The sequence below is a fragment of the Plectropomus leopardus genome, chromosome 20 (genome assembly GCF_008729295.1).
Source record: "Plectropomus leopardus isolate mb chromosome 20, YSFRI_Pleo_2.0, whole genome shotgun sequence".
Lineage (NCBI taxonomy): Eukaryota > Metazoa > Chordata > Actinopteri > Perciformes > Serranidae > Plectropomus > Plectropomus leopardus.
This window is the reverse complement of record NC_056482.1, coordinates 16,293,791-16,316,866: the sequence shown is the minus strand read 5'-3', so window position 1 is coordinate 16,316,866 and position 23,076 is coordinate 16,293,791. Positions and strand designations below refer to the sequence as shown.

General features: G+C 38.3%; 2 protein-coding genes across 3 annotated transcripts in view; one reads left to right on the top strand and one right to left on the bottom strand.

Moving 5' to 3' along the window:
- Positions 1-3,794: 3,794 nt before the first annotated feature.
- On the bottom strand, positions 3,795-22,742 carry LOC121959858 (zinc finger and BTB domain-containing protein 26-like). 2 transcript variants are annotated; one of them, XM_042509376.1, is made up of 4 exons: positions 22,679-22,742; positions 5,225-5,540; positions 4,610-4,894; positions 4,185-4,422 (listed from the first exon to the last, which is right to left on the bottom strand). In XM_042509376.1, exons 2-4 carry the CDS (start codon positions 5,531-5,533, stop codon positions 4,267-4,269), a joined length of 750 nt encoding a protein of 249 aa, XP_042365310.1. In that variant the 5' UTR covers positions 5,534-5,540; positions 22,679-22,742; the 3' UTR covers positions 4,185-4,266. The 2 variants fall into 2 exon arrangements, with proteins under 2 accessions (XP_042365309.1, XP_042365310.1); XM_042509375.1 differs by having other exon boundaries at positions 3,795-4,894.
- Positions 7,762-23,076, top strand: part of jak2a (Janus kinase 2a) — a 39,790-nt gene continuing 24,475 nt past the window's right edge. The window contains exons 1-2 of the mRNA XM_042509374.1: positions 7,762-8,176; positions 22,707-22,995. Of these exons, the coding sequence (XP_042365308.1) occupies positions 22,731-22,995 (265 nt within the window). The 5' untranslated portion in view covers positions 7,762-8,176; positions 22,707-22,730. The remainder of the gene's footprint in view (positions 8,177-22,706; positions 22,996-23,076) is intronic.

Genomic DNA, 23,076 nt, shown 5'->3' with positions numbered 1-23,076 from the left:
TGTATTTCTAGTTATCATACTTATTTATTTTAAATTATTTAACAGATTCATAAGTACAACAATGGTACAGATTTACATACATATATTTTTAGCACTTTTTTCAGGTCATCATTCTAAGTTTGTTTTGTTTTGGGTTTTTTATTTTCCTGTTTATTTTGTTTGTTTTTATGTTCTCATTTTCAGGTCATTTTCTTGTACTGTTTTCTGGGTCATTTCTTTTTAAGTTACTCAGTGCCTTTTCCCCATGTTTTTGAAAGAAATCAGGCCTATTTCCCAAGTCCAAAGGGTTTATGAGCTCCAACTCTCTGGGAAGGCTTAAATAACTCATACAGAATATTTTAATTAACTTAAATAACAAATTCATAGTAAAAATCAGTTTTATGTGTATATATTAAAATGTTTTTATGTAAAATATAGTTGCTAATATAATATTGAGCAAGCCTTTTTTATCACCTATGCCAGGCATAGGGGTCACTTGTGCTGACAGAGGTCAGGGGCCAGTTAACCCTTTGAAACCTTGAGTAATATTAGTGTTCTTGTGCTGCATTAAGATGCCTTTCACCAGTATTTAACCTTTGAAGTGGAGTACTGGGGATCCTTTTTCGGCACTTCTCTTTTAATTAAAAAAAAGCTTTATTTAAAGGCTTTTTAAAAATGGACTCTAATACATTTTTTCCATCAAAAGTACAAAAAACTCTCAATGTAAATCTATTTATTTTCATAATGCATTAGAAAATGGCTGACGGGCCACCTGACACCCTGTTGAGGGCCAGAATTTGCCGCAAGCTGAGTATCACTTGCCAATACTGTACAGGTTGATAAAACACTGGATTATGTTGATGAATTTAGCCTACAGAGGTTAATCCTATTAGATGGATAGCCTCATCCTGCACATTATAATGGACTTAGTCTGGCATCTCAGTAGTATTAAACAAGCTCATTTGGCCATGAGGCTTTATCTCCAGTGTTTGTGTCATACTGTACTGTAGACTCTCTCCTCATTGACCTGCTGAGGACATAATGTGCTTCTAATTAACCATAAGATACACACTGGAGAGTTAAATATTTGCTATTATACATTTTTAGTTGTTGTAGCAAGTAGCAGACTGTTGGCTTAAAAAGGGTGCTTTAGTGAAAATCTAAACAGGCATTTGTCTCTGTGATAAAAAAAAAAGCATTTGGAACTACAAAGACCTCAAACTCAGTTACACAATGAGTCTGGATAGTGTTACTGTAAGTTAAAAAAAGTGATTAAATAGTCTCATCTGAATGTTTTGACTGCTTTATTTATGTGATTTGCTGTCTGGAGGGGGCTGTTTGCATTATCAGAGTGGTGTACCTCATAATGCAAGCAGTCAATTTTAATTATCATAAAATTATCAGAGCAATCCCTAGTATTATACTTAATTTTCTCTAAATATAAGAAGGACATTAAGCTTTAAGCCAAGACTGAGAAGGTGGAGACATTTTTTCAATGAAGTAGAGTGCGCCTGCGGGCTACAAGAGAAGCAAAAGCAATAATATTTCTCTCCTTTGTATTGAATCTTGTAAATTTTTCTGTAACACCAAAATAGAGATCAAGGTGCTGGGAATCACAGGTTTATTGAGGGCCTTTGAGAAGGTATCATACAAAAAGCACCAGAATGAACTCGGCTTTGGACATGAGAAAAAACTTATGAGAGTAATTGTCAGGTGACAGAGAGCATTGTCTGTCTTGAAAGGATTGCCATAAGGTTTCCAATCCAATGTGGTTAGAAATCACCAGGTCAGTGTTTTAATTTGTTTGACACGTTGATTTCTGACAACATACCTGCAAAACTTGCACTCCTATCAGCCTCAGCTATACTTACGCTACGCTTTATTTATGCTGAGAGCAGTGTCATATTTTTCAGGAATAGCCAAACACATTCATACCTGGACATTAGAGTCTGATCTGTCTGCTGCTCAGTTCCTCTGGAGAAGTTTGGGGTCGCGGGCCTTGTTTAAGGGGAAATCAGCAGTGGTTATGAAGGAGGGACATGTGCTGCTCTTGACATCTTGTCAAATTGTGGGCATGCATGAAAATCTTTCCCAGCAACGTCGCAGTAGAAAGACTCCTTGGTGCCATCGTGCACATGCCTATTTAAACTTGGTGGTTTTGATTGTCATAAGACCACCATCCTTATCACTATTGTCACGCTTTTCATTCCCGTCTCTGTATCCTCCACTACACCACCATCTTACCCGTTGCTTTCCCCCTCCTCAAGCTCATTCATAATGGAGGTGCCCTGAATGCCACATTTACTGTTTGTCTTTATGCATGTGCATGGTACACATCAAATTAGGTATTTTGTCTTGCTGATTCTTTCCACATTTAGTCACAAATAAAGAACTGCTTGCAAATGAGAAAGATATAGGTGATGTAAGATGTAGATTGCTCACAACATCACTGTATTATGTAACTGTTCTAAGAAAGGTATATGGGTGTCTATTTTAATGCAAGGGAAATAAATGTTGAGTATTTTCAAAAAAAAAAGAAAGAAAGGTAGCACATCTCAAGTCAAGTCAAGGAGGAAAAAATAATTCACTTATCTATTTGGATCGTATGCTTTGGTATATCTTTGATTATATTTCTATGTATTCTTTGTCTTCCTTAGTCACACAGACATATATACTGTGCTGAATACACAACCCGCCGAGCATTCATCATTTTTGTGTGCACAGACAAATTTCAAGCCAGTGGCTCCTCAGATGCCCTGAGGAAGGCAACAACTACTGTTCCATTCACTGAGATGAGTGAAGATTACATTTCTGGGCTGGAGGAGAAAGGGAGAGATGCGAAGGGAGAGAATGGAGCGAGAGAGCATGGAAACCCTCTTAGCCATGCGGGAAAACCCACTCACTTATAACGTAATGCTCAGCGAGCTGCACAAAATTTCAGTCGGGTCAAATGGTGAAGCAGAGGCTGTCTGTGAACCTCAGCCTCATTTCAATACAGGCAGTGTGCAGAATTCAGTCTACTGAAAAAATCAGTTAACAAAACAAGATATAGGTTTCTAAAACAATTTTTTGTCAAGGTTTTCTTACAGCTACAGAGGCAGACACTTAGTTGTACACACTATAAAATAAAGTAGCACTCTCAAAAGGTGTTGGTCACAACGCCCAACTCAATCCTATATGAGACTGCATTCACTATAGCAGATGATATATCATAACAAAATGTTTACATTGCATGCTGCAAGATTTAATTCAGTATATTACCTGCAGAAATCAGGAAAATGCTGCAGGGGGCACAAAAGGACCGTTACTTTTCCCCATTACACAGATGGTGCAGTGTAAATGTATTAACTCATTGATTACCAATCACTGTGATGGGAGACACCAAAGAGAATGAGAAAATCTGTACTCTAACATTTTGCTAAAATAAAAAAAAGTATCATTGCAACACAGTACAACATGCTGGGGTTTTACACATTTTTTTGCCAGATGACTTTTAATAAACATTTAAATTAATACATTTTTAAATTCATTTTTAAACAGATAAATTGAAAAAACAAACAACCATTTGAAATTAAAAAAAACAAGTAAATGGAATCTATAATTTAATCTATAAAAATAAAAAATAAAGGCAAAGAAAGTAACTAAAAAATACATTTCAAAAAATCAACAAAAATAAGTACATATGAAAGTAAATAGATTAGACATTAGCCTCAAAGTCAAGGCAATCTGTACTATATAGCTTAATATTCTTCCTGCAATTATGTTTGACATGTTCTCAAAATAAAATGGAAACAAAAAACTATTAAGATGCCTCCTTTAACAACTCATAGTGCTTATTTGCTGTCAGTGCACACCCTCCTCACACATTTTACAGGCTCTTACCATGAATGTCCTTTAGATGGCGCCTGAGGCCTGGTTTATGTGCAAAGTGCACAGCACAGTATTTACAATTATGGGCCTTATCCCCTGTGTGCAGATTGAGGTGGTCTTGCAGCGTAGCCCTCTGGGAAAATGTCTTGTGGCACAGCGGGCATCGAAAAGGCTTGACTCCAGTGTGGATACGTATGTGGTGGATCAGATTACTCCTCTGGGAAAAGCCTTTCCCACAGACCAAACACAAGTACTGTCTGTGCTCCTTCAGGTGTCCCACATAGCTCTCCAGGTGCTGGAAGACTCGGTCACACCTCCTGCACAGGTACGGCCTCTGGACTAATACGCTGTCTGAATGTTCTGAATCATCTCCTGAGCAATGACTTGAAATAGATTGGCCAAATAGATTTGAGGCTATCAGTTTTTCATAATCTTGTAGCTCCAGCATAAGCATCTCTTCCTCATCTTTTTGCTCTTCCCCTGCTTCTTCATCTTTAATCTGGGAGCTGTGCACAAAGTCTTCCTGTTGAGTAAAGCTTCTTGTGGTTGATGATGATAGATGATCATGAACGGCTGCAGGAGGGTGAAGTTTACATGTTATGGCACGTGTAATGTGATTAACCTGACAGGATGGCTTGTTTTTGTGAACAGGCCTAATCTCTCCTCCTTCCTCTGACTCCGGAGTATCGAGACAACATGCTGCATCTTCAGTTAACTCTATTTTAGCAATAACCACCCTCCCCCCACCTTGACCATTCACCTTGGCTCCTTGGCTGACCCTCGACTGGATCGCAGCCGCTCCTCCGTCCTGGATGCTAGTGCTGGGCTGGGCTGCATCCCTTTCCTCCTGATTGTGGAAGTTGGTACCAAGCCAACCGCTACCAGGCTGCTGGATTTCCTTCTCCTCCAAGTGTCCCTCAAGTTTTAAGAAAGCCAGTGTGGGACTGAGGTACTGGGAGAGGGCCTGTGTGCACTTCTCTACCACCTGGGTCATCTGTAGTGCACTGGCAGCAGTCAAGTAGCTCACAAGTTCTCTCAGAGGGACCTGCAGGACACCAAGGAAATTATATCAAAGGGAAAACAACTAAGATTCAAGCAAAACTTTTACTTGCACACTTTAAACTCACATGCAAAAACAAAAGTAAAACCTGTGAGTAAAGCCATCTCAGTCAGTTTTGCTTTCACACACTCTTTCGTTGTTGTAACAGTATGTTTGTTCCTTATTTCTGTCTGTTGTGGTACTGTTACACTCTGTTTTGCAGTGATGTGAATTGCAAAGTTCAAGAGGAAACTTATTGTAATATGGTATATGAGTAGAATATTCTGCTTTTTGAACTTTTTTTTTAGTTTCAAAAAGTAGTAGATTACATTGCACCTCTAAGATTCCGGTGTAGCAGGACAGGAGAAGTCTCTGGCCAACCTCAACACTGGAAATGACACCAATGCTCAGCTCGGCTCGGCCTTCGTAGAGCAAGAACTGGTCACGTAAGAAGTCTGAGGACGCTGCAAGCACCGCTCTGTGACCGTGGAAGTGCTGAGGTTGGGCGGTGGTGCCTCGTGGACCATCGAGGAGGAGTGTGATGTCACAGAAGCGGTGCTCCTCTCGCAGAGTGTTGATTTTGCTGAGGATGGAGTCACCATGGGTGGGGAAACGAAACTGCAGGGTCTCAGAGGAGCTTGACATGATGAGTCTGTGCGGATTTAAAAGAATATTTTAAGCACAGTTTGTGAGCTGCTGTCTTCTTAAATATCCTTTGTGCCTTTTCTGTTTCTTCCAGTTGAACAGTGTGAGCACATTTTGGAAATTTAAGTGTGATATAAGTTAAGGCACTCCTGGTGAAACTGCATACAACCAAATCACAATTCCCACATCCTATAATTTATCATGGGATAGTTCTAGTCTGTTGTAAAGCAAAAATGTATAAACCACACTCAGAAACATACCAGATGAAGAGAACACACATGGAAATGATGATCCAGCCCCACCTTTTACCGCAGGCTCATCCCGTGATGATGGGTCAAGTAGATTAAAAAACCACAATTAACTTGCAGAGAACAGTGAGTCTCTATTTGCCTGATGCCTGACAGTTTAACCACAGTCACTGACAGAAAAAGAGGCGTCAATGGGCTATGCAAAAAAGAGATGTGTCTTTCAGCAATGAAACATCGCTCATCCCGACTTCCTCCAGCTTTCTGCTGACTTAGGATCTGAAATAAAGACAGCAGTGTGTGCTGCGCAGGAGCTTGTACACTAATTAACCCATTCAGTGCCTTTATTTTACCAGAGTTTCTATAAAAGCTGCAAGACTTCCCGCGATGACATTGTGTGAACATGTGTACACTGAAATAATGCAGTTCAGTAGCCAAAAAAGGTCCAAGTGAATCTAATCTACAACAACACACTGAACATCAGCTGCTCGGTGGATTATTGTAGATTAGTCAAGCTTTTTAAACATGTGGATGATATGGCCCCTGTTGGTCTTCTGTCAAAAGGCAAAGCCATATGCATGAAGAGGCATACTTTTGCCAGATCACTTCACATCAGGACTTGTGTCAGGTGAGTTGGAAATAAACATGGCCAAGATTTAAAAAGATAAGATACAAATGAACCAGTCACACCCTCTTTGTCACGCTCAGTAACCACCCTGTAGAGAAAGTAGAACATTTTAAGTACTCGGGCACACTTCAGACAAAAAACTTTTAGTGAAAACTCAGAGAGGCGCTGAATGTGCTTCATCTAACACTGAAGTTGCTTGCTTTTTATCCCGAGGCTTAGAAGTTTGGATTTATGCAGCCAGTGCATACCTGAAATGGTCATTTAGTGTAACAGCATGGCACAACCAGCTCTCCGAAACAGTTAACATTTGCAGGGATGGTGATTGACAAGTCACAGAAACTACTCTGCCATTCATTTGACAGTGCTGTATGCAGGAAGGCCAAACACAGAATTACAGATACCTCACATTCTTCACACTCAGAGTTTGCACTGCTCTTAAAAAGTTCTCTAATTTCCCCTAAGAAGTACTTTATTCTCTCTGCCAAACAGGGACTGAACAAGAATGACTGCATCAGGGAATACTGTTGTTTTATGAGATGTGCTCTCTTGTAATATTTATATATAAACAAAATAAATACATGACCTGGTAAATAAAGTCTACCTACCTACCTATGGTTTGACTGCCTTTTCCATTCTCTGAGACTGAGGCAAATCTCTGATACACAAATAACCCTGTGTCCTAGGTTGCACGTTAAAATATGTATTTATTACATTAATCCAAAAGAGAAAGCACGAGGATAATCAGTAGTTGGTTGTGCTCTTAGGAGCTAATAAGCTTAAATATAGGGCACACTATGCTGTTTTGCCATTATGTCAGAGGATACATATTTTGAACTTGAGGGGCAGAAAAATCCAGAACAAATTATTTTCATGAATCAGTTCGCTACAGAAGTGAGCCCAATGTGAGTAACAACCATAAGAGTGATTATTCTTTCACTTCCTCCAAAATAATCAGCCTCTCCTTGTTTCTGTAAGTGATATACCTACTTTATTACCACATGCATTACTGTTCTATGAGTCTAAAGATGCATTTTATTACATGCAACATTCATATGATAAAAATCATACCTTGAAATAAGCTATTAAGCTCACTGTCAAAAATAAATCTAAGCTCGAATAGCCCACAGCAACGTTACTTAAGCAAATGTAGGCCATTTAGCTAAAATCCACCTCTAGCTTTGTCTTCTGACTTCTTAAGCTCTATTATCTCAAGGGGATTCTGGTATATTAAAAAAAAAACATGTTTTCGTGTTAAGCACGGAAGGACCCGAGTCACTGGGTCATACAACAGCAGGCTCAATCCGTTTTGAGGCATCCTGCTCCGCCCTCACTACCACCACAACCACCACCATCATCATCATCATCATCAGTCATCAACTCATATGTGGAGACTAATGCGAGTCAGTCAGGGAAGTAGTAGCATAACAGTTGCGTTTGCTAGCAAAACCCCAATAGTCATGTCGAGCAAACAGTAATGAGCTCAGTGAGAGTTACCGATAATAACATATGCGATGCGTAAAGTGAAAATAGGTCAGGGGGAGACGTGAAGACCGACGGAATGGCAGTTAACGGGGCGAAAAGCGAGGCAGCGGTACTTGTGTTGACAGCTAGCGGAGGGTCTGTAGCGTAACATCAGCTAGCCAACGGCGCGTTAACGACACCGAGGTGGACTGTGTGTAGGACTTCAGAGACACGCAGAAGAGGACAGACAGATCTGTGTTGTTTTGGAAAACTGAAGCAGCTACAGGACATCAGAAGACAGAAAGCAGAGTAAGTTGCGTGGTGTGCGGATCGTATGAGCGTTCATTGTTGTGTCATGAAGTTCCTGCAAACCGAGTGAAAGCACTTACTGTAAACGGCAGTTTAGCAAGTAACTTCTAAAACTTAGTCATAATCCTGACTGATTTAAACGGATTGTTTTTTAACTTGATTTAGGTGACTCGTTGTTGTTTTATATCGCTTTATTATGATTTTTAATGTTTTTTTTTAATAGAATTTTATTTACAGTGACTAATAATGTTAAATTTTAAATTGTGTTCTGGGGTTTCTCTTGGAAATGGGATCTCGATCTCAATGGGACTTAATTGATTAAAGAAAGGTTTATATGTAAATTGACGGTTAACAGTAAATCAGCTGCTCTATGGTAAAACTTAGAACCTAGAAAAAGTTTGTGCATACCGCACATCACTTACTATAATGTGGTTGATCTGGTTAATCTCAATTGAGCAAAAGATCAGAGATTAACAAACTGAATTAATCCTGTTTGATGTGAAATATTAACTTGTTACAACCTGGATTAAATGTGTTGTTATTGTCAGGGGCGTTTCTAGGATTTGTGGTCATCAGGGGGCTTAGCCAGGGGGGGTCTAGGGGGATCCTTCCCTGTGATTTTTTACTATTATATATTTTTTTGTTATGAGCAAGCTCTGTTTTGATGCTTTTTTTTAAAAAAAAAAAAGTGAAACATTTTTTGTTTTCACTTTCCAGATTAATTATGACTTGTGATGAGAAAAATATTATACCCTTTTCCCACCAAAATTAGTGCGTGCACGTTGTTTTTTTTAAACACGAGTATACCTGCTAAACATTAGCAATAGACTGCGCTCCCACTGCCAGTGAACTGACCTCACAAGTCTGCCTTTCTGTCAGCTACTGTGTGTCTGTGTGTGTGTGTGTGTGGGGGTGTTGTTTTGTTGGTGTGTCCGTGCGACTTCAAGAACAGGCAGGAAAACAGGGAAACAGTAGACAGCAGCAGGAACAGAGGTCTTTGAAACATTTTCAGTGTTTTTTTTGCTCTTTCTATATCTCTATCATTCAGTCTCTCTTTCGGTGCAGATGTATGGGATTGGTGTTTTAGCGCTGCTTAGGAGGAGACAGGTGGTAATAAGTAACAGCACGTCATTGCATCTCGCTGGTTAAGGAGCTGATATTACCACGTTCACCCAGGTGTTGTGTTCCCATTACTGCCGATCGGAGCCTGAGACGATAAAAACCTGTGTCTGCTGCAGAGTCATCTGACCCAGCTGTGAATGCCGACTGTACGCATTCCCATTGCATTAAAAAGCCAGATGTTAGCGGGTGTTAGCGGGTTTTTTGTGCAGTGGGAATAAGGCTTAAATAGATGTTAGTAATTAGAACTGAGTACAGATTACTTTACAAATGCTATCATAGATAATGATAATTATCTCAGTGTAATTGTCCTTGATGGAGATATGAAAAAATGTTTGATAAATCCTCTATATAATTAAACCACACATATGCCCATATATAACCCATATATAAGGGGGTGGTAATGCCAGTTACCACCCACCATCAACCAGAAGAAGAAGACAAAACAGCAGCTATAGAAGAAAAAGACAGTGAGATTGGGGGACCAACAATGGATGTATTAAAGAAAGTCTGGATACAGCCATGGAGACAGGGCATCGTTCATTCCTACGAGAGCTGCTGATTGGCGCATGAAGCAAAAAAAGCTATTTTTGGCTTAAATCTAGATAGTAAAATGAGTCGTTTCGCAGGGGTTTTGGTGCTCACAAAAATTATTTACTGATTTAAAGATGTCTCTTTCCTGATGTAAGTCAATGGGGAAAAGTCTTGATAGGCCAGTGGTCATCATGTGACCGACCCAGACGGCATAATTACAATTTTGGCTACTATGTAAAATTTGCATCAGAGCCTGGTGCACTTCCTGGGAGTTTGGGAACAGCCACCTTTTTCTGACCATTAATGTGTACGGCATCATTTTAAGGTTACAACAACATTAAACAAACATAAAGTTAGTTTTACTATGATTGTTGTGATCACAGATAATGTTACGCTGGGACTGAATCTGCCATATAATGTTAGCTACAGTAACTGTAGTTAACTTTTTTAGGCTAACAGTATGTGAACAAGTTAACATGGTTGATTAACCGGCTATTTCATGGAACAACGTGACTAAAGGTAATGTGAATAAAACTTTCATACATCAAAACACGTCTGTAAACTTTCACCATTTCTTTCTTGGTAGTGTCAGACAGACTTTCATTGCTACTTGACAATGTGATCAAAGTCTCCTTTTTGTTTTTTGTTTTGGGTAAGAAATGGCAGAAATTATAAACTTCCACCCTCCATGTTGGAAAAAAACCCTACACCCTTGCTCAGACATTTCAACGGCATATGTGTACTGCATATTTTCTCGTTACAATACCGTTATTTTGGTGATAAACCAGTGTTGGCCAGTATATTTGCCGGGGAGTCTAAATCCAAACTGCTTTTGAGAGTTGTTGATTCAACTTCATATCCATTTTGCAAGCTGCAATTTTAAGTGCTGATGTTGATTTCTTTTTTCAACTCGCAACATGACCATTAGGCTAAGATGAATCAACACCTGAAATGATGAGGGCTGGAATTTGTTAAGAAAGTGCAGAAAAGTTGATTCCCACATTCATGAATCAACACCAATCTACAACAGTTTACACAAAAACAGAGCATTATAAGCTTCACATGGGGAGGATACTTACTCTATCAGACTGAATTAACACAGCTAAGTGTGCTGAATAAACTGAGTGTAAATTTAGACTGTTGGCAGTGCTGTCACATGGCTTATATAGATGCTTATCTAAGAAAACTAATTGTATAGGCCAGGCTACTGAGGCCAGTTAATTCTTTTCAGAACAGTTAAGTCATTTTCCTGTTCAAGCTTCATAATGTTGTTTGTGTTTTCTTGTTTTGAGAAGGGAAGCAGCGTCATTTGCAATGTTTGAGTCATCTCCAACGAACAGTACTAATATGGATTCTTGAGATGACTGTTAAGGGGACTGCAGGTCAGAGGGAGCAGAGGGAGCAGATACAGTATTAACTCAACGTTTATCACAACAAGACTAACTTAGTAGTGTATCTATTTCAAGTTAGACATAGGGCTGGGCGATATATTGATATTATCCTGATATCATGAGACTTGATATTGTCTTTGATTTTGGTTAGTGTATTGGTTAAGTGTTGTCTTTAGGGGTCGACCGATATTGGTTTTTCAGGGCCGATACTGATTATTAGTATTTTATGAGACCGATGACCGATATTTGGAACCATATTTATTTACAATAAAAATGAAAATATTTCTGTTGAAATTTAGAATTTGGAATATTACAAACTTTGTTTGAATGCCTTTAGCAAATTTTTAATCAAAACTGAACCTTTCAACATCATACAGCAAGTTCAGTGAAAATTTAAATTAAATATGGATGAATTGGGCGTCAACGGCTTAGTGGATAGAGCAGGCACCCCATCCGATAATCAGCTGGGCCGATAATCTGTCGACCCGTAGTTGTCTTTTTCTGGCTTTAAAGGCCACATTACGGTAAAGCGATGTAATTTTCTGAATTTACCGGACTGTTCTATTATTGGTCTTAATTCACTTGGTCACTATATCCATAATACTAATGATTTATGAAAAATATCATTGTGTAAATATTTTGTCAAAACACCTAAACCTTACAATATGGTTGCAATATCAATAGAGGTATTTGGTTAAAAATCTTGTAATTTTTGATTTTCTCCATATCTCCCAGCCTCGGTAAGATTTAAAAAAAAAAACATTTTCACATGATTTAATTGTAAGTAGGCGGTGTTGATTCATTAGGCTACTTGTCAAAGCACTTACAGCTGTTTTAGCATTTTTTTTTTACTGGAAGAAAAATCAGTTACAGACATATAGACAGTAATGGGGAAGTACACTATTCTTGAAAATTTAATTCAGGTCACATACAAAGAACTGCAGCATCAGCTGCTGTCATGGAGAGGAGCTGGCTACTTTAAAGTGGAATGTGCTGCAACAAGGAAGTTACAGCTGCAAGTTTTCTGCATCACATTTTTGCCAAAATAAGTGCAATCCAAGGAGTACCAGATCTTTTAGAGCTGCTATATCTAAACCAAAGAGAATAAAAACCTCCCACACTGCAGTTTAGAGGGAAATTTTTGAACCCTGCTGCTTTAGGAAGCCTAAGTGACGTCATCATGGGTGACTGAAAATCCTTGCCAAAACATTTCACAATGAATACTCCGTGTTTACAATGCTGGTCATCTGTATTGCTTTTGCAGTCATTCAAACTTTTTTAACTAGTTATAGGTACTTTAGAAGAGGAGTCCTTTAACCAAAACCTTTTCCACAACGCTGTTTTTTAATATCTTTGAAACCCAAAGCGACATTACTGTCCTTGTGCTGCTTTCTTTGAACCCTGAGCAAACTTATCCTATTTCTTTCAAAAACATGGGAAAAAGACAGTGAGCAACTTGTTAATAAATGTTTCACAAATTATCAGTATTTAGTAGATTTGGAAAATTATTTTTTAAAAGCTAGGGAAAAGTATCAAGGGAAAAAAGAAAAAAATACTAGGGGAAAACTACATTTATAATTATTATGATCACTTAATTAAAATTATTTTATAACATTATTATAATTTTAATCACTTTATCCAGATCATTTCTGTTTTTTTTTTGTCCTTTATTCAATTATTATTATTATTAGTATTATTATTATTTATTCATTTATTTATTTTTAACAAATTTTCAGGTAACTTTTTACTAATTTCTTGCTAATTTGTGGGTCATTTCTACTTTTGTTACTCATTGCCCTCTTCCAATGTTCTTAAAAGAAATGAGCCAGTTTGCTCAGGTTTCAAAGATTAAACACAGTGCCTTTAAAAGACCCAGCACACAAAAGTTCACGCAAGCACACAAGTACAGTACTGTGCCGCAGGGAAAGGAAATGCCTGTGTGTTCCCCATCTCCCTTTCATGACAATAATCTTTGGTCTGATCTGTACAATTTGTTGATGACGTAATGTGATTTTCTTTTTACATGTTACGGGATGACAGAACGGTGTGGTATACAACAGTAAATCAGCTTTGATATAAGGACATAACATATTGATTGTTAAGCGCTGACTTTAGGCTCTGTGTTTGCTTAACTTTCAGTTACAGATGGTCACTTAAACTGTGGATCTCTTTGTGTGGAGTTACTGATTCAGCATGTGTTCTCTTTAAGGTTTCATGGGTGAAGACTGTAAGAAAGTGGTTACTGTTTCTATATTGATGAATCAAGAGTTCAGAGCAGACAGAACACAGTGACATTGTTACAATACAGTAACAAGTTTCAGCCGCTTCTAGGATTCAGGACATTTCTATAATTACAGCAGATTTCTAGGATTGTAGGCAATTTCTGGGATTTGAGAACATTTCTAAGATTTCAGGACCTTCCTAGGATTTTAGACATTTGTAGGATTTTAGGACATTTCTTGGATTTCAGGACATTGGTAGGATTTTAGGACTTGATGGGCTTAGGACCTCTGTTGGGAGTGCAGGGGATCCTCCAATGGCACTTTTTTTGATAAAGAAGCTCTATTTTGATGCTTTTTTAATGCACTCTGGCACATTGTGTATACTAAAAGCACAATAACAATTCCCAATTTGAATCACTTTATTTGTATTGTGAATGAGAAAATGGTTTGAGGGGGGGGGGCACCGGGCACCCTATTGGGGGCCAGATTTGGTCTGTGGGCAGTAAGTTGAGTATTACTGGTCTACTGGCTCCCCTTTTGCAGTAGGCGGTAAGGCCTGAAGAAGGTGTAATATATATTGTGTTGATTTCAGATCATCACTCTATATGTATGTGCACCACCTCAGACACTTTTGGGGAAGTATAAACCCACTGAAACAACTACATTGTTGCATCAGTAGATGGGAAGTGAGTGTGCAGAAACGCCAAGGACAATATGAACTTTAGACACAACTCTCTCTTTGTACTGTTTGCTCAGTAAAGATTACACTGAACAGTCAAACTTATGTTTTGATACACTTTTCCAGCCCACTGGGTCCTTTTTTGACCAATTTCCTTTTTTTGGCATGTGAGAAAGGACATATAGGAGGAAAAAATCCTGCCAAAAGAAAAAAGGAGATCACAAAAGAAAGCACTGTGTACTTCGGTGGGTGGGTGTATGAGGTTAATTGTCAAAACATGACTAGGTAGGTATTCACAAAACTTTATAATACAAAGTAAAGTCCCTCGTAATGAAAATCTAAGGAAATTCTAAGAATTATGACATTTTCTAAGGATTTCCCCTCACAGTTATGACCTAGATCCCGGTAAAGGTAAAGGTAAAGGTAAAGGTAAAGGTTAATCATAAAGCATCTGAACCCTTAAGGGGATAGTTCAAGATTTTTTAAGTGGGGTTGTTTGGGATACTTATCAATAGACAGTATATTACACACAACAGATGTCAGTCAGCATGCCCCCAGTTTAGAAATGCAGGCAGGAGTCCAGTGGGAGCTGAGCAGACTACTGCTGTGGATGGGGGTCAGCAACAAAATGTATTTGCATGTAACAGTCATTTTGTTTGTGTTAATGTGTGACTTTGACGTTTAAATGGAAAAGTTCAGATTCACCAAAGTCACACAATCACACAAACTAAACTGACTGATCAAAGCAGCGGTCGACCAGCAGCTCCTTTGTTCAGCGAGCAAAAAAGTTTTTGTCAATGAAGTCTGGTTGCTTTGGTGAGAGCATAGATCAGGGATCTAAAGCTGTTTAAATGCAGGGACAGGCTGTCAGAAATGAAGGTAATGCAGTGAAAATACTCTCAGTATAGCATCTAAAAAGATTTGAAACTAAGAGAACTAGTCTCTCTGCCTGATTTTAAGGCTCTCATAATTACAAGGGTGAATTAGTTTGTACTTGTGCATAGGTGTTTTTTAATATTTCTACATAGTACTGTACATATTTTATGTTTTTATTGTTTTCTTATGCTGCTGTCTTGGCCAGGTCTCCCTTGAAAAATAGATTGTTGATCTCAACAGGACTTACCTGATTTAGTATGGGTTAAATAACATAAAATAAAACTTTAAGTGATATTGATTTTTTTAGTTGGCTAAAATACGTTGCTGACCCCAATCCACAGAAGTACACTGCTTAGCTTCCGTTTCGGATACCAGTCTCTTTACCTTAGGAGCCCAAAGAGAGCTCCTAAGGTAAATAATAATAATAATAATAATAATAATAATAATAATAATAATAATAATAGTAATAATAATAATAATAATAATAATAATAATCATAGGAGTAGGATGAGGCTTAAAAGTTGCTTATGCAGAGAAGCAAATGGCAGAAAGACCAAGACATAGAAGAAATATTCTAAAAGTACTGAATAACAGTGAGTAAATGAAACACTACAGATGACATAGTGCAGGGTTCATGTCTGTGGTCCATATCATCTCCCACTCTGAAATGTTTTTCTGAGAATACTGGTCAAGTTGGTCAAGTTGACATGTGAGTTTCCACAACAAGGCTATGGTTGACAGTGTTATGCACCACCTGCCATCTGAAATACCCAATCAGGCCATCATCTATGGATTAGGAATATTATAAAAGTACTGCAAGCAGCGGCATTCTGCTTTGCACGCAGAGGAGTCAGCAGACTGTCTGTAGATGCCATAACCTGTTTCAGTAATGGCCGGCAGAATGGGATTTTTTTCTGCACCAGAAAAGATGTGCATATTTGTGGCTTCTTAACATTTCACACACGCTACTCTGCCTTGCATAAAACTTGATCCATTGTATTTTTCAGGGGTTTTCCTTTTGTTTTCTAGAGAAATTGGGTTGGGTCGAGAGCTACGGAGGCCTGTGTAAAGTTAACTGAAACTGATATAAATTGATTCTTGGACTATTGCTCCACATTATTATAAAAGTAACTGTTCATTTCTGACACCTAAGTGAGTATCCAGGCCTTCTAGTCATTTGAGGAACCTTTGACAGCAGTAATAGTTTGTCTGTGTTTGTCTGTGCCAGCTTTGTACATCTGGATAGCAGATTTTTCCAACAGCATAAAGCTGCCTGCACAAGGGTTCATGTGTGGGATAATGTTTTTATGCTGATGTGGGGATTTGTTAAAAACACTGAACATAGTGCTTAGTATAGCAGTCAAAAAGTTTAATGATGATTTTAACAGACCATTAAACTTTTCCTTTCCTCTCCCATAATACTGATCTGGTGAAGCAACCGGGCAACAGTTATGCACTGTGTCATCCACCTCAGCTGAGAAAACCTGCAGCTCCTTTAAAGTTACCATGGTAGCCTCCTGTTTTAGTAATGCTCTCATTAACATTTTTAGGCACTGTCTTATAGATTAATTTGATATTTTTTTATTAATCCTTTGATCTATAAAATAAAAAAAAATAAAAGTGAAAAATGCATTATCTTAAATTCCAAGTCTACAATCCAAAGGTATTCAATTTACTATTGAAAATATGAGAAAAATTAGAAAATGTTTAACATTTAGGGTGCTAGAACCAGAGATTTTTAGCATTTCTTTGTAAAATAATTAAAATATAAAGTCAAAATTGTTGCAGATTCATTTTCTGTCAGATGACTAGGTTTGAAGTTGACTCAAAATTGTGATAGTTGATTTGGCTGTTAAATATGTATATAAGTATTTTTCAGAAAAAAAATTTCAAGTTTGAACGAGCTCAGCGGGAAGTTAGGCGACAGCAGCATTCACATAATATAGTAAACAAGCTATCTGCGGTAGCAACATTTTTTGCTGACACTAGATATCAAACAAAAGCCAGGAACTGTGTCTTATGAAGTGGCTATTTGTTGTCAGTTCACCACTTCTAAGCAGAAGGGAAAAGATAATGTTACCACAGAGCCTTACAGTGCCTGCATGTCTGCTGCAGCTTGTACTTAAGAGTAGCATGTAAGTCAACAGTGCCCACTCCACAACCAAATCTGGGCACTGAAACGCCCCCCCCCCCCCCCCCCAAAAAAAGACCGCTCAACCTGAAACTATCTCAGTCAACTCAGGGGTCTCTGATGATTCAAATCTCTGACTTTTAAGGAGCAGCCCTACAACTGACTATTCGTTTCAGGTTTATCCAGACACGAGAACGCCCATTTCCTGACAGGGAGGGAAGAAATTGTTATGAAGCCTTTTCATAAAACAACTCCACTTTTTATGTATGGGACATCAGGATTTGTGGTTGGATTATTTCCATTCCTTTCCTGGGATGAACATATCCTGGAGGTTGAGTCGGGGAGATAAAACTGTGCTATCTCATGTTCTTTCTGCAGATTTCAGTGGGATTTGGTCATCAAAAACTTTACCACGGTTTCAAGCGGCTCCATTGTTGATTTTACAATGCTTTTTTGGTGTCGGGCCATCTAAGGCTAAATCATAATGTGGTTGTTTTTGTCGCCATTCATTGTTTATACACATCCTGCTTCAGACAATGGAAAGTGATTAATGGTTGGTGCCAGATTAAGAAATCTGTGCTACATCAAAGAGCAGTGCCACTGTGGCTCGGGAACATTGAGTAGGCAGACAATGTGTTGATTACCCTGTTGCTTCAGCCTTAAATCTGCCTCACTATGACATGGGGGGAGTTTTTGGTATTTGTCATTTGTCTGCAGCAGACGGAGCAGAGAGTATAAAGTTAAATGCGGCGATTGGGAGTGACCTATGGTGGACTGTTAAAAGTGGATAAGCAATGCTTATTGTAGTGACAATCTCAATTCAACATTATTTTTTGTTTTTTTTTGTGACAGGCCTTTTTATCAGAAGATATTTTTTACTTGTCACTTGCTACTTGCTCATCAGTGAGCTCTGTTTTCAAATTAGGAAAGTTGCAGCCTTGGCTTTAATCAGCTGGGGAGCACTAGAATTGCTGTAAACAATCTTGTTTCAAACTGATCTGAGTAGGCAGACTCTTTTTTTGGAACTTGATCCAAACTTTACAGGAAGTCCAGCAGTTGGCTGGTAAATGTAAAATGTCCAGAGACCTATTAATATAGAGGTGGCATCAGCGGCCCAAAATGACACAAAGCAGCGATTGAGGGCAAAATGTGTCGGAGCTGATAGGTCAAACCTCAACCAGCACCAAGGCCCAGATAAGATGCAGCAAGGAACTGGTCTAACTCTGCCTGTCTGCTACATGATAAACGTTTTGGGTGTGTAAACACTGACAGCAAGAGAGAAGTGTTTTCCTGTATTCTTAAGCATGTGCTGACTTTATTATTGTCCTCTGGGACATTCGGAATGAAGAGTTTTTCCATATATTATTCAGATTTGACCCCGATGAAGGTCACAAGCCGAAAAATGTTTCAATTTATATCTTATTAAAAGTGCACTTGGAATAATATGTTTAAACCCAAACCTGTTATTGCCCAGAATAATCCTTCAAACAAGTAACATTACAAAGCATAACTAGATATCTTTCAGTCCAAATAATCTAAATATGTACAGCAAGGATTTCAGCTGTCATGTAATCTATATTTGCCTTTAAGTTTGCCCAGTTGACTGAATTTAAAGGAGACAGGATGTGTAGGTAGCATGAAGTCTTTTTGTTGTTGTTTTTTTGTTGGAGCTTTTACTTTAGTATTATCTATCGCATATTGTTGTTGTTTACTTTGATGTTTATCTCTCAGTAATGTTTGTACAGTGTGTTTATGTCACGTTAGTGTGTACATACTGTTCCACTTCCCCTAAATGGTTTCTGACTCTTATCAGCTGATAGCACCACCCCTGTGTGGTTGTGCTACACCAGAAGAGAGCTTTACAATGTTTGGGGCTTGTTACTATGGGGCATATTTATAGTTTAGGTTTAATAACCATACACTTTGTTAACTATCATGACTGTGAAATATATAAATGATATGATTATTGACACTGGGACTATTGTTTATTGATTATAATTATATGATTATTAAAAAAGATATTTCAGCAAGATATTTCAACCCTAACAAGCATGTGCACACACACACACAGAGAGGGAGAGAGAGAGAGAGAGAGAGAGAGGGAGAGCATGTTTCAATTTTGAAAAATGACACATAACCGTTTCAAGACAAATGCCTGAAAAAATGACAACGGGATGCCTGTAATCAAAAGAGGAGCAGTGCAGTGCCACATTCCAGAGGAGTGATTCTATTTTAGTATCTGACTTGAAAACAGCGATGGTCTACCCACATTATGTCTTTACATACCCTCTTACAACGCAGTGCATCACAGCTAAATTACATTTCAAAGACTGTAATCAAACCCAAACCCGGGAACCAGAAGCATCTGCTGTGCAGCATGTTTTTTACTGACTGACAACTTGCTGAGCGTTTGTGCTTTACGCAAATTACATAATAATTTCATTTTTGGCTTGCACATATTCACGTTGGGGACACTACCGTGAGTCTAACTTGGTAAAGAGGAGCCTCGTTGAGACATTTTCAAAACGAACAAAGGTGGCTGCAGCTGATGAGAAACTTTTGTTTTTGTTTCATTGGCAACACTTGCTGACAGAAATATTGATGCTACACCATCACAACTCAGTAGGCATGTCCAGATTGGATCAGAGGTATCAGTATCGGGCCTGATCAGCGCATTTTTTTAATTGATCAGGATCAGCTATTTCGAGCACACACCTCGCCCAATCCTTTGTGTACATCCGTCGTCTCAGGTGTCGTAAAGTGAGAGCACAATTTGCAACATATTCAGGTGTTATTGTAATGCTGCTACTCCAATAAGTAGAAAATTATTCTTTTTTTGATGTTCAACTTAAGCTGCTAAATCACTTTAAGTGGAATTGAAATTTTTGTTGTTCATCTTTAGAGAATTAGTTAAGCATTTGTTGTGACTGGACAGCCATGTAAAAATATTCTTAGCTTGTTTACTCATTTTTGTAAAAATGAAATAAAAAACCCTAAGGAACTGTTGGATGCAGATTTTTTTTCTTAAATTGCATTGCAGAGCTAATAAACTGTGAAAATTATCTTTTTTTTCTAATACTTCTAATACTAGGGATCGAGGGCAAAAAAGAACTGGATAGGGACATCCCAACAGCTCAGCTCTGCTGGCTGTGTTTTTGTTTGTCCGTTACTCAGTGCTACATCTAGTGTTTCATTGTTCTTACTGGTTAGACAGTAAGAATAAAAGTCCTCCACTACTTTTATGTTTTTATTAGGGGGAGGGACAAATGCACGTCCTCTAAACACAGAAGACAACATGTTACCTGCTCCTCCCCAAAAATCTGCACCTTGTAAACTGTACTCTTGCTCTAGCAAAAAAATATTTTATGCCCTATATAAGTATACAAATATTGAAATAACAAATTCAAATAAAATTATCTGCATGTTCATAAATAACCTAAAAGTCAAACTATATAGAAAACGCCATTAACAGTTAAAAACATAATGGGGACATATGTAAAAGAATGAAAAATATGAATTTACACAAGATAAGATAAACACCACAGAGGAATACAATGGGATCATTGAGCTAACGACTAAACAGAATAGCAATATTACAAGACTAAAAGCTTACACTTATGTGAGTGGTTGGTTACAAACTAACATACTGGAATAATTCAAATTTTGATGCCGCTAAATGAAATATCAGAGGATCATCAAAGTCATTGCACTTCATTTTGGAGGGGACTTCATTGTGTGTGCTAAATGTCATGACCATCCAACCAAAAGTTAGTGGGACTTTTTACTCAAATCCACAAATGTCAACCTGCTTATTGCTCTAGACTGAAGGTCAGGGGCTCACCAAAGCCAGCAGAAAAATAGAAAATACCAAATGTTTTTTCTATATGCAAAAATAATTAAGTGCATTTTAGACCAGAGCTGCTGAGCCCAGCTGTCCAGGGTAGTGTGTATAGTTTAGTATCTGTGTGTAAGCCCAGGGCACTGCAGTCTTGTGATTATGTTCTGATAAGAAACTATAAATGTAACTGAAGATAAGTAATGCTAAGTGTGTATCAGCTAACAGTTTATGGTTATATAGAGGGATACAAAAGCATCTCTGTCATCTGAATCAGCCACTGATCTAGAAAATGTAGCAGGGTCATTTTAGGGTTAAGTGCGAATTAAAGTGAACAGAGCAGGAATAAATGTGCTGTTCTTTTCAAGCCTCACACTTGATCCTCCCTATAAAGTATTTTATTGTACACAGTCTGTTTCTATGTAGACCTCTGCAAGCAAAGCTACCTCATCCAAGATTTACACGCCCTTAACTCTTCTCGGGAGTATTTGTTATTGATTACTTTTCATCATCTACACTGACCAATATTAGTTCCACAGTCTCCATCTGTGGTCCATCATCTTTTTATTTTAGCCTCTTCTTCCAAGCTGTGTGTATTCTTTGGAAGACCCTTTTTTAGGGGCTTGCCTTGGATGATATTAAAACTTTATTTCACCACATTCACCCCTTCTGTCTGTGTTTTTAAAAATTTCACTGAATATAATGGATACAAGAAGCCTTTATTTCAGTATTGAGAGCATATACAAGAAGACATGAAGGCGTTTTGATTAAGAGACGAAAATGTATCCTTTGATCGTTCTGTTATCAAACACGAAAAGCGAAAAAAGCTGTTTTCAGACTCTCTTAATCAAATGATTATGTTACGTTTTTTCAGAGTTTTTATTTGTCATACAGGAAGAAATCTATCACAGGTGAGACAAAGCTGTTAACACTTCTCCACAAGGCTATAAATGATACATCACTTTTTGTGATAGATAGTCACTTTTATTTGCTGATGAATTGATTCAATGGTTGACTGATTGATAATTGATTTTCATATTCAGTAACATTTAGTGAATAACTAATTGAAATCAGTTTCCAATAGATATGTTTAGTCAATCAGGCGGTGTGACTCATCACTTTTGCCAGTACTGAAATATCTCTACAACTATTGAAGGGACTGCCATGGAGTTTTGCAAAGACATTTATTGTCCCTAGAGGACAAAGCCTACTGACTTTGGAGATCCCCTGACTTTTTCTTTAGCACCAGCATGAGGTTCTCATTTGTGGTTTTGAATTAAATGTTTCGGTAACTGATATATTGCCCCAAAATTTAGTGCAGACATTCTTAGCGCCTTCAGAATCAACTGTAATACTTTTGATCCCCTGACTTGTTGTCCAGTACTTTGGTGTACACCTAATAATATACCTATGACATCAATGACGTTCCAGCAAAAAATAGCATGCTAACAACTAGGGTGTTGAACATCGTAAACATTTTACCTGCTAAACATCAGCCTGTTAGCTTTGTTATTAGCATTGTGCTCAAGCATCATGGTGCCTAAGCTTCACAGAGCGGCTTGTAGACTCTGTCATGTAATGAGTAAATAACTTCAAATCTCAGAAGCTCGTTTGTCAGGTTGGTCTCGGCTGGCAGTGTGTGCTGTAAAACATCTTCAAATGATGTCCCAGAACTATAGTTGAACGTAAACTTTTCTGCTCTGGCGCATCCTTACCTGTGTTTTTCCCTCTGTCCTCTGCCAGGTGGATGTTTGTTTTGAGCAGCACATGGCTTGCATTCTGCTGACAGACATGGACCCACCCATCTCCAGTTCCATAGCACATCTTAATGGCTGCCTCGCTGACCTCGACCTAGCCACAGGACCCGACCCCAAGCAGGACACGGATGCCACCTGCCTCACTGTCCACCTTTACTACCTGGGGAAGGACCAAGGAAGGGGTGGTTCAGAAAATAGTTCAGAAAGTGCGCTCACATTTCCACCTGGGGAGTACGTAGCAGAGGAACTGTGCATCAGTGCAGCGAAAGCATGTGGTGAGTCACAAGACGATTTCAGTTCTGATGTCTGCCCACACACAAAAAATATTCTTTAGTTTACTTTTATGAAGTCTATCT

What these genes read in the sequence shown, in the direction of transcription:
- LOC121959858 (XM_042509375.1), bottom strand. Translation starts at nt 5,533, where the DNA reads ATGTCAAGCTCCTCTGAGACCCTGCAGTTTCGTTTCCCCACCCATGGT. An exon ending in GCTACACCGGAATCTTAGAG is followed by an intron (nt 4,895 to 5,224) that starts GTGCAATGTAAT and finishes GGTGTCCTGCAG; the next exon opens with GTCCCTCTGAGAGAACTTGT.